This window comes from Callospermophilus lateralis, chromosome 13 (genome assembly GCF_048772815.1).
Source record: "Callospermophilus lateralis isolate mCalLat2 chromosome 13, mCalLat2.hap1, whole genome shotgun sequence".
NCBI lineage: Eukaryota > Metazoa > Chordata > Mammalia > Rodentia > Sciuridae > Callospermophilus > Callospermophilus lateralis.
This window is the reverse complement of record NC_135317.1, coordinates 29,706,882-29,721,448: the sequence shown is the minus strand read 5'-3', so window position 1 is coordinate 29,721,448 and position 14,567 is coordinate 29,706,882. Positions and strand designations below refer to the sequence as shown.

General features: G+C 45.3%; 1 protein-coding gene across 1 annotated transcript in view; it reads left to right on the top strand.

Annotated features, from left to right (window-relative positions):
* The window catches only part of Ccdc3 (coiled-coil domain containing 3), a 111,750-nt gene extending 100,030 nt beyond the window's left edge, over nucleotides 1-11,720 (top strand). The window contains exon 3 of the mRNA XM_076831534.1: nucleotides 9,714-11,720. Within this exon, the coding sequence (XP_076687649.1) occupies nucleotides 9,714-9,989 (276 nt within the window). The 3' untranslated portion in view covers nucleotides 9,990-11,720. The remainder of the gene's footprint in view (nucleotides 1-9,713) is intronic.
* The last annotated feature ends 2,847 nt before the right edge of the window (nucleotides 11,721-14,567 follow it).

Sequence of the window (14,567 nt, the reverse complement as noted above, 5' to 3'; positions counted from 1 at the left end):
AGAGTAGTACTGAGCTGGGCGCAGTGGTGCACGCCTATAATCCCAGTGGCTCAGGAGGCGGAAGCAGGAGGATCGGCAGTTCAAAGCCAGCCTCAGCAAAAGTGAGATGCCAAGCAACTCAGGGAGACCCTGTCTCTAAATAAAATTAGGGCTGGGGATGTGGCTCAGTGATTGAGTGCCCCTGAGTTCAAATTCCTGGTTCAACCCCCTCCCCCCACACACGAAAAAAGCAGTACTAAGAACTAGAGCCATAACAGTAAAAATAAGACAAAAGGCCCTGTTTTGCAGTGGAAGAAATAGACAATTAACCATTAATAAGTAAACCCAATAATGCTACAGAGCACAGAAGCAAGGTGATGACAAGACTCATCAAGGGAAGCCACTTGCAGGATGATGAGAGAAGCTATCTAAGAAGTTATGCAGGAACCAGGATGAGAATAAGCCTGCCATGCAGAGTGTGGAAGAGCATTCTAGGAAGATGGAACAGCAAACTGTTGAAGCAGCAGTGAGGAATAACTTAGGATTTTTGCATAACAGAAAAATAATTAAGGCATATTTAACTTTTCATCTCACAAATAGTTTGGCCAAAACCACATAATTGTTAGGGTTCTGTAATCTAATATTTTCCACATAGAAACGTTGTCCGTGTTAAAATTTTCAAGTTTTCAGGGAGTTGTGCCAGATACTAAGCCAGGAAAGACAACCCTTGAATTGGCAGAAACTCATATCACTGTGCTTCAGTATCTGTTTGTCAGCTGTTGTTTACAGATTTTCCAATAATATTTTTACTGAATAAAGTATTAACTGAAAATAGATTCTGGGACCTAAATTATTGACTGAGCCTGGCAGTATGTAATAACCACAGTCAGGGCTAACCAAATGCATTTAGGTCTTCCTCAGCCATATTAGCAGTACCTCTACTTTAAGAAAGAAGGTAGAACATGGCCAGCAACCCGGAAAGCCACGTGTAAAGCAAGGTCTTGCTAAATCACACCCCAGCTCTTGGCAAACTAAGGAGCGCAAGTCTAAGGTGCCCAGTCTCCAGGGCCACCTTAGTTCAGTAGCAGAAAAACCCATGTCCAAGTTTGATAAACTCCCAAATAAACAGTCTGTCAGCCGAGCCAGGCCCTGGACGTGGCTGTGTGGACAAGTCATCAGTCTCTAAGAAGTAAACATGAGTGGCTCACAGCTCGTAAATCTCCATCCCATTCCCCAGCAGGCGGGTGGCGGGAGCCCTTGGAGTTTGCAGCCAGTAGTGACAAAAATGCTCGGCAAACAACAGCCATGGCCAGGGGACACCGTGGACCTGGCCCTGGGCTGCCTTTTTCACCAAAAGAACTGGAACTGAACCCTAATCACCCAGTATCCAAGTCAGCAAAAAGTCTCTGTTCAAAGGTGGGTCAGGCTGACCACACCAGTGGGGTGGGAGCAGGGGTGGAGCTGATCCCCTTTCCTCGCACAGGGTGCCCTGGATGCCTGGTCCATGGTCCAGCCTGGCACTCTCAGTAGCCCTGTTGCTATGCCATGCCTTCAGGAGGGGCTGCCTTGGGCTCTTCCTGGACGGAGTTCAGGGACCCGGGGACAAAGGTCAGGCACTGATTTGGCTGATGACCCTCCCTGTGGGCAACAGCAATAACCCAACACGTGGAGTGAAAGAGCTGGCTGGTGGCTCGGCGCACTTCACTCAGCCAGGGTCTGCACACCAAGGGCCTGAGCGGAAACAATTGTGACCTCTCTGATCCAACAGGAGCAGGATCAACGGCTGGGTGTAGGGAAGAGGCTCTACCATCAATCCCTTTGCCCTTCCCCCCTGCAGCCCGAGATGCCATGGAAGAGCTGGCTAGCTCCATATCCGAGAAGCTGTGGTTTCAGCATTCTTTCCCTCTGTAGGTCTAGAGAAGTACTGAGGGTCGGAATCTACCCCCCGCCCCATAACCTAGTGTTTCCCAATCTTCTTTACCTCATAGAAGACATCTGCACAACTCCCTGGGAAAAGGCAGAAGGCTGTGCAGAGCTGAGAGGGCTGGCTGCTCACTCTTGCAGTCCATTCTTGCTGTGTGTTGGGGAGCTTTCCCATGGTCTGATGAGATTCGTGGTAAAACAGAGAAGTCTGTTTAACCAGTGCCCAAGACTGTCAGTGTATATGATAGCAAAGGGAAAGACATAGCCCGCAGTATTCCTTCAACTCTAGCTGACCAAAAAACAAAAACAACTTTGGTCCCCAGGAAAGTACCCCATGAGTGTTCTATAGACCTCATTGTAGTGGATTTGTCTGAAGACATAGCTTTGTTCTGTCCCTGAGCTTAAGGGGCTCAAGGTCTGGGAGACAGGCTAATCAGACAATGACAATGAAGTTTATGCACTTGACAATGGAATCAAGGCAAGATTACAGAGTTCTGCTTATAGGAATCAGGAAGGCCACCCAGAGTAGAGGACTCCCCGAGACTAGACTTGGAGAACACACAGAATGTCATGCATTGGATAATGAGGTGAGGGGTATGTCAGCCGAGATTTTCTAAGTACAAGGAACCAGACATGCAAAGGTCTAGAGATTTGAGAGAACCCAGTGTGGTCAGGGAAGAGAAATTCAGTAAGTAACGTCAGGCTTGGGATGCATGGTAAAAAATAATAATAAAATTTTAAAAAATCCATGCATTCTTACACTGGGTGCTACGTGAAATGATTTATGTACATGACATGATTTAATCTTTAAAGCTTTTCTAGAAAGAGGCATTATTATGCCCATTTTATATGAGGACAGCAAGCTAAGGTAGGTTCATAGACTCAAGCAAGACCCCCTATCAGGGGATGGGGAACAGTGGGCTCCATTCTCCACAGAACAGGCATTTAGTATGTGCTAGGATTCAGGACCAGTTTTGCCCAACTCAAACCCATTCCTACTGGTGAGGCTCAGCTGTTTCTTCCCTGGGTAGCAGGGTGGGAGACATGGGAGAGACAGCTGGGGCCAGCCTCAGCCAAGTGGAGAAACCTCTCGCTTCAGCTCTGGCCCCAGACCTCCTGTTCGACCCTTGCTGCACTTGCCTCACCTCTGGCTGACGAGCCTGTCTGGGGCACATGCTTTCTCTTCTGTTGGGCTCCTGGCACTCAGGAGATTGCTCTTTTGACTTTGGGTGGAGCAAAGAACCGCTGCCAAGTCAAATAGTCATTGGAATCCCAGGTTGTTCCTCCAGACAGTCCTCAGAAGAACTGCCCTGCTGTCACTTCCGGGATTGGGTGTGTCAGCAGCTCTGGGTGTCATCCAGCCTGGTCCTGTTGAATGCCTTAGGAAACCACTCTGTGTGGGTGTGACTCCCCCAACCACCTCCTCACACTGCTCTGATGCTCAAGGGTTTTAAAGGATGCTGAAGCAAGTTGCATTCCCAGCCTGTTTACCAAAGGGCCCAAGAGGGCAGTGGAGGACCTGGGTTGAGGCCCCACAGGGCCCCTGAATCACAGTGAAGGAATCTTGGCCTCTGCTATCTACAGCCTCTAGACTTTCTACCACTGTAACTTCTAGAAAGCTTACCTTTCCATTGTTGTTGGGGGAAGCATTTTAGAAACAGTTGACTCGTCACGTGGGAAAGAGCTGTTTCGTTAATTTCCATTTGGATGTTTGAGATTGACAGCAGTCCATTGAGATGGAGTCCAAAGGATCCTTGACAAGGATTGGCAAAACCCTGAGCTCTAGCCTGGCCTCCCAAGGAGCTAATATCACATCAGTGGGTCAACACAATGCAGAAAGAGGGAGGTGTGGATGGGGGATTCTTGGGAGGCTCTGGTACCGGGTGTTTTTCTGTCCCTTTGCTTTCCCTTCATTCTTTGGCTGTAGACCATCTTCCCTCCAAACCCATCCAGCTGTCAGCTGCTGCATTACCTCCCCCTGAGTCAGGGTTCAGCTATTTTCTCCCTCCCTACAAAGGGCCAAATGGTAAGTGTCTTAGGCTATGAACCAACAGTTTCTGTCCCATGTACCCAACCCCACCCTTGTGCACTAAAATTGCTACTGATGATATGGAAACATCCAAGTGTTGTTGTGTTCTAATAAAACTTTATTCATAAAAAGAGGTGATGGGCCAGATTTGGCCACAGGCTATAGTTTGCTAATCACCACTCTAGAATTTCTTTTTTTCCTTTTTGAATCCCAAGAGCAGGAATGAAGTGTTAAAAAGGCAAGCTATCTGTCTTTGTTGTTGCTTTTGGACTGCCCTTCCCTTATTTTTTTACATTTCAGAAAGCACACTTTGTCTTGTCTTTGTAGGTGGTTATTTAAATTAAAAGCAGCTGTGAAGACAAGAATCTTCTCAGTATTTTCCTGCTGCCATGAAGCAATTTCTAAATATACTTTTTTGTAAACCTAGATGCAAAGTTTACAGGTATATTGCAGAATAATTCAGGAAAACCTTCTGCACTATACAGTTTCCAGGAACAGAAAAATGCTTCTTGCTGTAACGAATATATAGGAGTCATAATGGTTTAGAAATGATTCGGGTGATTCTAGATAATGTGAAGACATATCCTTAACCTTTCAAGATCTTGATTGTGAGGCTTTCTTACAGCATCTGAACTTCCTGGGGAAACCACAAATCAAATAGAAAACTTTCAGGAGAAGCGCCAAGTGAGGAACTCATGATAATCTGTCCTGTCTTTGAAGACAGGTGACCAAAAAGCCACATTAAGATTACTCAGCCCCAGGGATGCTTCCCATAGCCTGTCCCTCAGCCTGTGGGCATGAGGATAGAGGAGAAATGACAACTAATGATTCATGAACCTGCAGGTCATGGTGGTAAGGAGGAACTACTGTATGCTCCCTCCTTTGAGTGCTTCAGTGTAAGAAGTGTGCAAATCAGTGTTTGGAAAATAGTCGTGACAAAGCATCAAGGGGAAAAAACTTGGAACATTTAGTAGTGGCATCATTCCAATTTTGTTTAAAATCCTTAGCTATGCCCATAGAAGCAAACTAGGAAAACATTCAAATGTCAACAGAGGCTATCTTTCTGCAATAGAACTACAGATGGTTTATTCTTTTTTTTTTTTTTTTTGATCTTTAAAAAAGTTTTTCTATTTATCAGCATGTTGCTTTTATAGCTTTAAAATGTGTTATTTTTAAAAGATGAGGAATAGATATTCCAGCCTAACTTTTGTCTTGTTGAAAGTAAAAGAGGCGGCTCCCCTATGGCAGTCTTTCCATCTGCCCTGCAGCAGGTGTCCTGTCACCACGTGGAAACTTCCAGAGACACACTGTGCCTGAGGAGAACCAGGAGAACATTGGAGGTGCTTCAGCATCTGGCAGCCAAATGATTTCTTCACTTCAGCCATCAGAAGTGGTGGGATGGGGTGGAGGAAGGGCCTGTGTGGCAGGAATCTGTGGCTTGGGGGCTGCCCTATAGGACTGTTTTCCTTCAGCCTTCTTCAAAGAAAATGCAGTAGAACCTGTCTCAGCCTAGTCTGGCCTTTCCTCTCCTCATCTTAATTTACCAAAAAAATACCACAAAGATAAATGAGCATATAGCATTTTTTTTTTAAACACAGCAGTTTTTAAGAGATTGATTTCATTTGGAAAGCATTCCAGAGAAAGGGAATTTTCTTAAAGAAACACACATATTTGAAAGCATAGCTTTCCTCTAGAAGTTCTTGCATTTTTAATCAGAAAGATGGAATTCTCTTTTGGGGTGATGGCCAGGATTCAGGAGGCCTCCTTTACATACCTTTGGCTGTGGCTCCATTATTTTAGGCATTGCCTAAGTTCCTATTGGCCTACTTCCGGGAGACAGAGTCCTCTTTGCTACTGAGATAGAGACCTTCAGCTTCATAAGGAAGCCTGGGTCATGGTTGGCACCATTGGTAATATTGGACAATTATGAGTTACTCTGATGGCTTTTTGCTCCTACTCATGCTAAAGAGAGGTTGCACGGATCACAGGATGACATTCACTAAGGAACTCAGTCATCCCATCCATTCTTCCCACACTTAGCTCACAATTACTGATTTCCATCTCAGTGATACCCCCCACCCATGTGCGCACATCCACACATGTCAAGGCATTCCTCTCTTCCCTCTTGAGTTGTTCAGGTGATCATAGTGATCATCAGGTTGCTCTTGGCTGGTTAGTGCTGCTGGAGGTGAGGTTTCTCCTGCTGTACTACTTTCTCTAGAGTAGGGAATGGCTGGCCCTGGGGCCAAGGGGATGCCTACAAAGAGTATCAGTATCTTAGCAAGAGCTCTGTTCACAAGTACTCTCTCCAGCCTCACCATTCCACTGTTTGTGTTTAAGATGTAGCTTTTAAAGAATGTCATAAAACATGCCTTCAATTTCTCTTAGATGTTATATTCCAGAAACACTATTGGATTCTATCCAAGGAGTCAAGTAAAAACCTCTTGTTTTAGTAGATTTTGCTTATCCTCCTTTACCCTGTTCTTGATTTAAGAATCTGCCATGGGGCTGGGGCTATCGCTCAGCAGTAGAGCACTTGCCCAGCATAGGCAAGGCCCTGGGTTCGATCCTCAGCACCACATAAAAATAAATAAGTAAAATAAAGGTATTGTGTCCAACTACAAATAAAAAAAAATTTTAAAAGAATCTGCCATAACTTATAGAAAGACCAATACAATGAGAGTGGATACAAAGTGCTTATCCTAGTCACTTGGGGATATTGAATCCTAAGGTATAGAGATACCTCTGCATACACAATAGAAATAATGATTTGTCCCAAGAGTTTCCTGTACCCTGCTTCTCTTTTAAAGGGGTCTCATTTTGGCCAGAGGAGGGCAGTGTTGCACATGTGGTCTCCCCTATAATGGTAACAGGAACCCAAAGCTCTTGATTAAATGGCAGGTATTTTAAGAAAATGTCACTTGGCTCAGATTTTTATCATACACCTCTAACAGCCAGGGAAACAAAACTACAAAGACCGACATGAACTGGGTTGTAAGGAGTTTGTAATCCATCAAGGGTGTGGAGACCTCTGCCCCCAGCATAAATAAATGTAGGGTGCTACACAGACCCCACAGGAGGATGCGCTACATACAGTGGGGGACACGGTAGGAGGCATAGCAAAGTGGGCCTACAGACTGCTTCTAAGATTGCCAGACAGGGCTGGGGTGGGGGAACTAGCACTCCAGGCAAAAGAAAGACTGTGGCAGAGGCCCCCAAAATATGCAGGAGGGAACAACCAGGAGCCTTTTTGCTTTTGTGAATACAGTGTGTGAAACAGAAAGAGGAACAATAAGACTAGAGCTGTAGGCCACGTACAATCATAAAAGTTAGGACTTTTAAGAGACTTTATTCTGTAACAGTGACCAACAGAGGATGGTTTGGAATACTTTTCAGATCAAACTCATTCAGTCCTCCAAAACCATGATTATCCCATGGTACACACAAGGACACAAGGGTTGCCAGTGAAGTTCCCTGAGGAGACTGAGGGTGAAGAAGGAGATTGAGTGTGCAGGAAGCTTTCAGAGAATGTCCCTGGGATTAAAGGACACACCTGGGGAGGGATGGCAGGAGAGGAAGCAGGACTGGGCAGAAGGAGAGGCCAGCCTGCAATGTCAAATTCAGTAAGGGCCAGCTTATCCCATGGGATGCTCTGAGGCTGAGACAGCCCTTCAGATGTTCCAAGTTTGAATGAGCAGCTCTGGTTTTCCTACCCTTGGGTTAGCTGGTCATTGGTTACAGGAAGGGGGTGTGATCTTGGGCGAATCTCTTGAGTCAGGGGCAGGTTCTGGAAAGAGACTCAGCTGAGAGATGAGTATAAGAAACTGGGGGAACAAATCTTTCTGTCCCAAAGGCCATGTGGCTGATGCAGCACAGAGTGTACTACCCTGGGCTTAAGAAGTTTGTCCTGTTCTTTGCAGCGACACATGCCTATAATCCCAGTGACTCTGCAGGCTGGGACAGGAGGATCACAAGTTTGAGGGCAGCCTTAGCACTTAGGGAGCTGTTTCAAAATTTTATAAAAGGGGGTGGGAATGTAGCTTATTCAATTCGCAGCCCCCTGGCCCCCTCCCAAAAAGCTGTCTGCCCGAGGCCACACCACTCAGAAGCAGTAGAGGCAGGCCTGAAACCACAGCAGCCTGACCCAGTCCACACCTTGGGGGTTGGGGTTTAACCGGGGACTGAACTCAGGGGGACTTGCCCACTGAGCCACATCCCCAGCCCTATTTTTTATTTTATTTAGAGACAGGGTCTTACCGAGTTGCTTAGTGCTTCGCTTTTGCTGAAGCTGGCTTTGAACTCACAAACCTTTGGTCTCAGCCTACCGAGCTGCTAGGATTACAGGTGTGCACCACCGTGCCCAGTCCAGTTTACACTTTTAACCTCATACCATATTGCAGGGTAGGCGGTGGGGCCTGAAGAATACAGTGCTCCCTCAATATCCACAGAGGATCCATTCCAGGACCCTCTACCTTGGATACCCAAATCTGCAAATGTGCAAGTCCCTTGCATAAAAAGGCAGTCTCTTGCATACTTTCACCATCTCTAGATTACTCATAATACCTAATACAATGTGAATGCCATTTAAATAGTTGTTCTACTATATTGCTCTGGGAATAATGATAAAAGTCAACACATGTGCGGCACAGGTGCAAACCATCATAGGCCCAACTCCACGGTACACAAACAAGACACAAGGCAAACACTCAGAGTATTGGAGAGAGAGGTACAGCTGGGTATGCCTACATATCACCTGTGTGGGTTTAAGGTAGCACTCAGCATGCAGCAAATTCAAGTGTTGCTTTTCGAAACTTTCTGAATTTTTTTCCTGCAGCATATTCTTGAACTGTGGTTGATTGCAGCAGAGATGAGGAACCCACAGATACAGAACCTGCAGATAAGGAGGACTCCCTAATTCTGATCAAAGGCAAGGCTTAAGGCTTTGAGATTATAGCTCTTGATGATGTAGAACAGGTGGAGAAGAAGCTAGAGGTGAGAAAACCTCTGTGTGTGTAACATTAGTATATAGCATAAAATTTAAAAAGTACAAGAGTACACAGTGAAAATAAATCTCCTTCCTGCCCCTACTCCTCCCTGGATACAGTTTCTTATATATTCTCTCAAGGACAGTGCATATTTAAGCATAGATACATATGGAAATCAGACTTATACTCTTGGTATCACATCATCTACATTGTTCTGCACCAGGCTTTATATATAAACACCCAAACTTAACACACTGCCACCAAGCATGCAGAAGGAGCTGCCTTATTCTTTGAAAGAGTCAAACTTTTCCATTACATAAAGGTTTACTATAATTTGAGCTAGACCTCTCTGAGTGGGCATGTTAGATTACTTTTAAATAACACTGTAATGTTTGTACATGTGACAGTTTGCAAATGTGTCTTTTTCAGCTGCTTAAATGACAGTTATATTTTCTTTTCTGTGAACTATCCAAATTCTTTCTGAGCTTTCCTGTTTAGGGCTTTGGTCTTTGGAGTCCCAGGAGAACTTTCCTTTTTGCTCCGATACTATTTAGAATCTCTCTTTATGCCCAAATTCTTCAAGGAAGCCAAATACAGAAAGCAAAGGCCAGGTTTTGTATTTTAGGTCAGGACAGGACTCACCCCGGGGAGGGCAAGATCACCGTCAAAGCCATCACCCGGTTTGTTCTCATGATAGGGTGGGGTGATGGGGGCTGTGCTGTTTGCTGGGCTCTTAGCAGCACCCTGGAAAGCTCGAGACTCACCTGCCTCTCCCTCCACGGTCTTTCTGTCCCCAGCTCATGTGCTCCTCGGTGCAGAAGGCGCTGTTTGAGGAGGAAGACCATGTCAAGAAGCTGCAGCAGAAGGTGGCCACGCTGGAGAAGCGGAACAGGCAGCTCCGCGAGCGGGTGAAGAAGGTCAAGAGGTCTTTGCGGCAGGCGAGGAAGAACGGCCGCCACCTGGAGCTGGTGAACCAGAAACTCAGCGAGAAGCTGGCGGCAGTGGCGGGCACGCTGCCGCACATCAACGCCCTGGGGCGGGAGCCCGCGCGCGCCCCCTACCTGCGGGGATAGCGGGGCGCAGAGCGCTGTGGGGGCCCTGCCTTTCTCGGTGGGAATTAGGGATGACGCGGCTTTTCTACGTGCACCTATTTCAAACCTTGTAGGAGATGTTCTGTTATGCATTCGGTAGAGTCTGACTGGATAAAGCGTCCACTCTTGCTTTCCCCTGGGGTGCTGGCCCTAGCATGAGATCCCACGTGCTGGCGTGACCCCAAATATAGTGTCTGAAGTCCAGAGGCAGCAGGATCCCCGGGGGCTGTGTGCTTCCCCAGAATCTGACCTCAGCTTCTTGGGTGGGGGCAGTCTGGAAAGTGCCCGGGGTAGGGAGAAAACATTTTAAAATCTCAGTGTAGAAGGCATCAAGGGGGTTCAGTTTTTATTTCAGAAGAGAGTCAGCTTCTAGGTCCAGGACAAGCATGAGTCCCAAGGAGGGATCTAAAGCAAGTCCTGGAAGCTTCTGGTGCCCCCTTGTCCCCATCTCTGGAAGTAGGATGCCTAATTGCAAATGTGCAGGGCATCCCTGCTCCGGGCAGCATTCTACTGGCAGCTGAGGCAGCTTATTAGTTAATGAGCTCATCACAGGTCAGGGAATTGAGTCCAGAGTGGGGTAGCAGGGGATTAAACAAGATGAGTTATACCTGATACCCAACACCAGCTCCGCGGGATTGACGATAATACCAACAGATTACTTGACTCCAGAGGGCAATTGCCTTTATGGGCCCACCATGTTCCATCAGCCTGCACTCCCAAATTGGAATTTGACTTGGCCACTGAATTTCCAACCACTTGTTTGCTCAGTAATTGCTTCTAATGTCTCCGAGTTTCAAGTGAGCTGCCCCAATACACTGTGAACTGTTCTGCAAAGACACCTCTTCACCTACTGAGATCAGGCAACCTTACCTCATTCCCAAACAGGCTCTCAAAGGGCTTTCTGCAGGCATTCCAACTTCTGCTTCTTTCTGAAAATTTACCCCCCCCCCAACAACAACAACAACAAGGGAGAGGCATGTCTATGCCCTGGTAAAAATAGTTGCACATTAGTGCACTTATTTTTATACTAGTTCCTTAAACAATCAAAGCACTTCTTTGGAAAGAAAACTTTTAAAGCAATACAAGAAGAAAAAAAGAGCATTCCCTAATCACTTAAGCACATTTGATCAAACCCCAGCTGTGTTATTAAGTCAGCTGAATGATCAGCTCTTGTTTATCTTCCAGTTGTGGCCTTGCAAACCAAGTGCCCTTCCCGGCTGTTTTACCAAAAGAAGCTGTGGTCCCATATCAGGGTCTGCCATCCAGAGACCACCCTGGGCACTCTGGGGCTCCTGATGCCACCCCTCTCCATTAGAGATGGCAATCACTCTTAGAGTTCCGCTTTTCTACTGTTAGGAAAGTCAAGTGCTTCTTGCTATAGCAGCCAGTCTAGGAATGTGTACCTTGTGTCACTTAAGTCTTGGTGTCAGGATGCTGCCCTAGGGGGAGATAGGATGGGAGCTTTTGCCCAGGGGCACTCAACTGCCAAGCTTCTGCCACCAATTTGTTAGTTGTATTCTTCTTATTATGCTACAACACAGGATGCATTTTCTAGTTTATTCAACCTGGGGACATTTCATTAAAGCAGTTTTGCTCCTACTCAAGGGAATGGTAAGCCTAGAGGTGACTTACAGCCAGGGCTTAGAGAACTGTGGAGCTGGATCCCTACAGATGCCTTATGTTCTGCTTTTCCAATAAATATTGAGCAGTGATTTAAACCACAATAATGAGGCAATGAGTGTTTCTTTGGGGCCGGGGAAATTTCAGGATTTCCAGCTTTGGCCTGGAAAAGTGATTTCTATCCTCTGGGGAAAGTGCCTGCGAATAACACCTGGGGCACTCTGGAGACTGAGTTCAAGCCTGCTGTACTGTCCCCATCTGGACACAGCCTAACCCTGTCTCTCCCTGGGTTCCCATCTGTCAATCCACCTGCAGAAAAGCAGTGTATCATGCTTGCTCCTCACGGGGACAAACAGTGTCATTAATCAGTGTCTTCAGAAACATACTGCTGTCCCTTGCCAAAGGAGACTCCCCAGGTCCCTGTTACCTTCTCCCCGGTCATCTCACCAGTTCTTGCCAGCTGTGAATTATACTAGTAGGAATTCTTTTATGCTTTTATGCTTTATGAAATGCCGACTGCAAGAATACTCAGAACTTGACACACTTTAGCTAGCCTGTCTTAGCATCTTCTCTGAGATGCAGTCCATTGTTTAGTTTCCTTTTTTAGGCACCTGGAGGCCAAGTGACTTCTCCAAGATCACACTGTAAGAGGCAGGTAAAATCTCAAATCTTTCAACCCAGGAGTCACACGCTGACAGTCTGTGGACCACAGCTAGCATGAGATGAGCTTTCTTGGGCCTCTACTGTGTGTGGGAACATGAGTGTCTTTGGAGGGATGAGTGTGCAGCTGCTAATAAGGAGGCCTACATTTAAAAAAGGTTTCTTTTTTAAACAAAAACATTGCCCGTTTCTGATACCTGCCTGGTAGCAGAAATTACAAGGAGCCTCACTTTTGTGGTGGCAGTCTGTCTTGCACTGGGAAGAGAGAACATGAGCACGGTGACACAAGCATATAACCCCAGGTACTCAGGAGGCTGAGGCAGGAGAATTGCAAGTTCAAGGACAGCCTAGGCAACTTATCAAGACCCTGTCTCAAAAACTAGAAATTAAAAATAAAGGTCTGGGTGTATAACTCAGTGAGAGACCACTTGCCTAGCATGTGTGAGGCCGCAAGTTCAATTCCCAGTACCAAAAGATAAAAAAGAAAGAAAGAAAGAAAAAGAAAATCACAAGGACTTTGCATCAAAGTCAACTCAATAGCAATTCATATTCTATTAAATTTTTTAAAAATCAGGTACCCACCATGCATTGGGTTCTTTCATACCAATTATCTTAATAAAATAGAGATCCCACACTGGAACGAAATGAAATTGACCAAATTATGTTATATATATATATATATATATATATATATATATATATATATATATATATACACACACATGAATATGTAACAAGAAATCTCACTACTATGGATAATTTTAATGAACCAATTTAAAAAACAAGGATTCCAACCCTATTCACCAAGAGAAATCTTGAGGCTTGGAGAAATTAAATAAACTGCCCAAGGTTCACAGGTATACAGGTGGCTAGGCTAGGACTCTGCTTCACCTTCATTTCTCTCTGTACCTGCTCATCTGTAAAGTGGGGTAATCATCACTCCCAGCCCAAAGGCTGAGAGGAGGATCGAGAGAGATGATGATGTGAAACCTGTAGCACAGTGCCTGACACTCTGAAGCCTTCAACAGACGTTACTATGATAATTGTTATCATTAACATACACCAGAAAGACACAGTGTGTGTCAGAATAAGAGTATCTGGTAGGATTCCATATAATTTTCTTGTCAATCTTTACCTGAGCCTTGGTTTCTTTTCTATTTTTTTTTTTCCATTTTCTTTATGCCTGAGCCACCTCTTTTTCTTTCACACACAGTAGTGAGTTGCCCTTCCAAATTTTCCAAGACAACACAGCCCATTAGAAATATGTTCCCTTGACTCCCAGTCCTGATCACACTTGTCTGTTTTGATTTCTTCTCCTCTCCTCCCCACCATGTCAAAGAAGGCATGTCCCATTGACCACATACATCCAGGTCGAAAGAAGGACCTGTATTTGTCATGAGTTTGTATTGTTCTCCTCAAAACTTGGGGCTTTGGTTTGAATGTGTCCCATAAAATTTAATGTGCTAGAAATATTTCTCAAATTCCAATGTTGATGGTATTTGGAGTTGGAGCCTTTGGGAGGTAATAAGGGTTTGGATGGTCATGATAGTGGGGACCCTGTGATGGCATTAGTGGCTTTATAAGAAGCAGAAGATGTAGGCTAGAAGGCTTACCTCCTGCCCTGTTGTGATGCACCACGAGGCCTTAGCCAGATGCTGAGCAGATGCACCATGCTCTGGGGCTTCCTAGCATCTGGAACTGTGAGCCACAAAAACTTCTATTCTTTATAAATTACTTAATCTTGGGTATGTTGTCATACCCAAGAAACAGAAAATGAATGAAGAACAACTGGCTCCAGTATTCCCTTATTTTATTATAATATTTTTCTTTTTAGGGACTCCTTTTCTTATCCTCCGGCCATTTTTAGAGATACTTATCCCAAGAGAAAGTCCAGAAACACACGGGCCACAAGAGCAGTCACCCATGCCCTGACTCCCTGAGGACATCACCTTGGCTCTGACCTTTAATCTATGAAGGACATTTAAAGGCGTAACCTACAGTTACTGAAGTCCGTCTTCTCACTTCCCAGTGTGCTCCTGAGCCTGGTGGAACCCACTGTTAGTTCTGCTGCTGCTCTCAAGGGCTCAGATTGCCAAAGCCATTTTCTCCCTGATCTTATCAAACTAAATGAATCTGAAGCATTTGACATGATTCACCACTTGTTACTGAAGCCCTCTTATTTCCTCTTTTACATTTCTACTCACCTCTCCCATCCAATTCTTAAATTTTCCATTATAATAACAACAAAAACACCAATAATAAAATGTTTATGTGTATAAT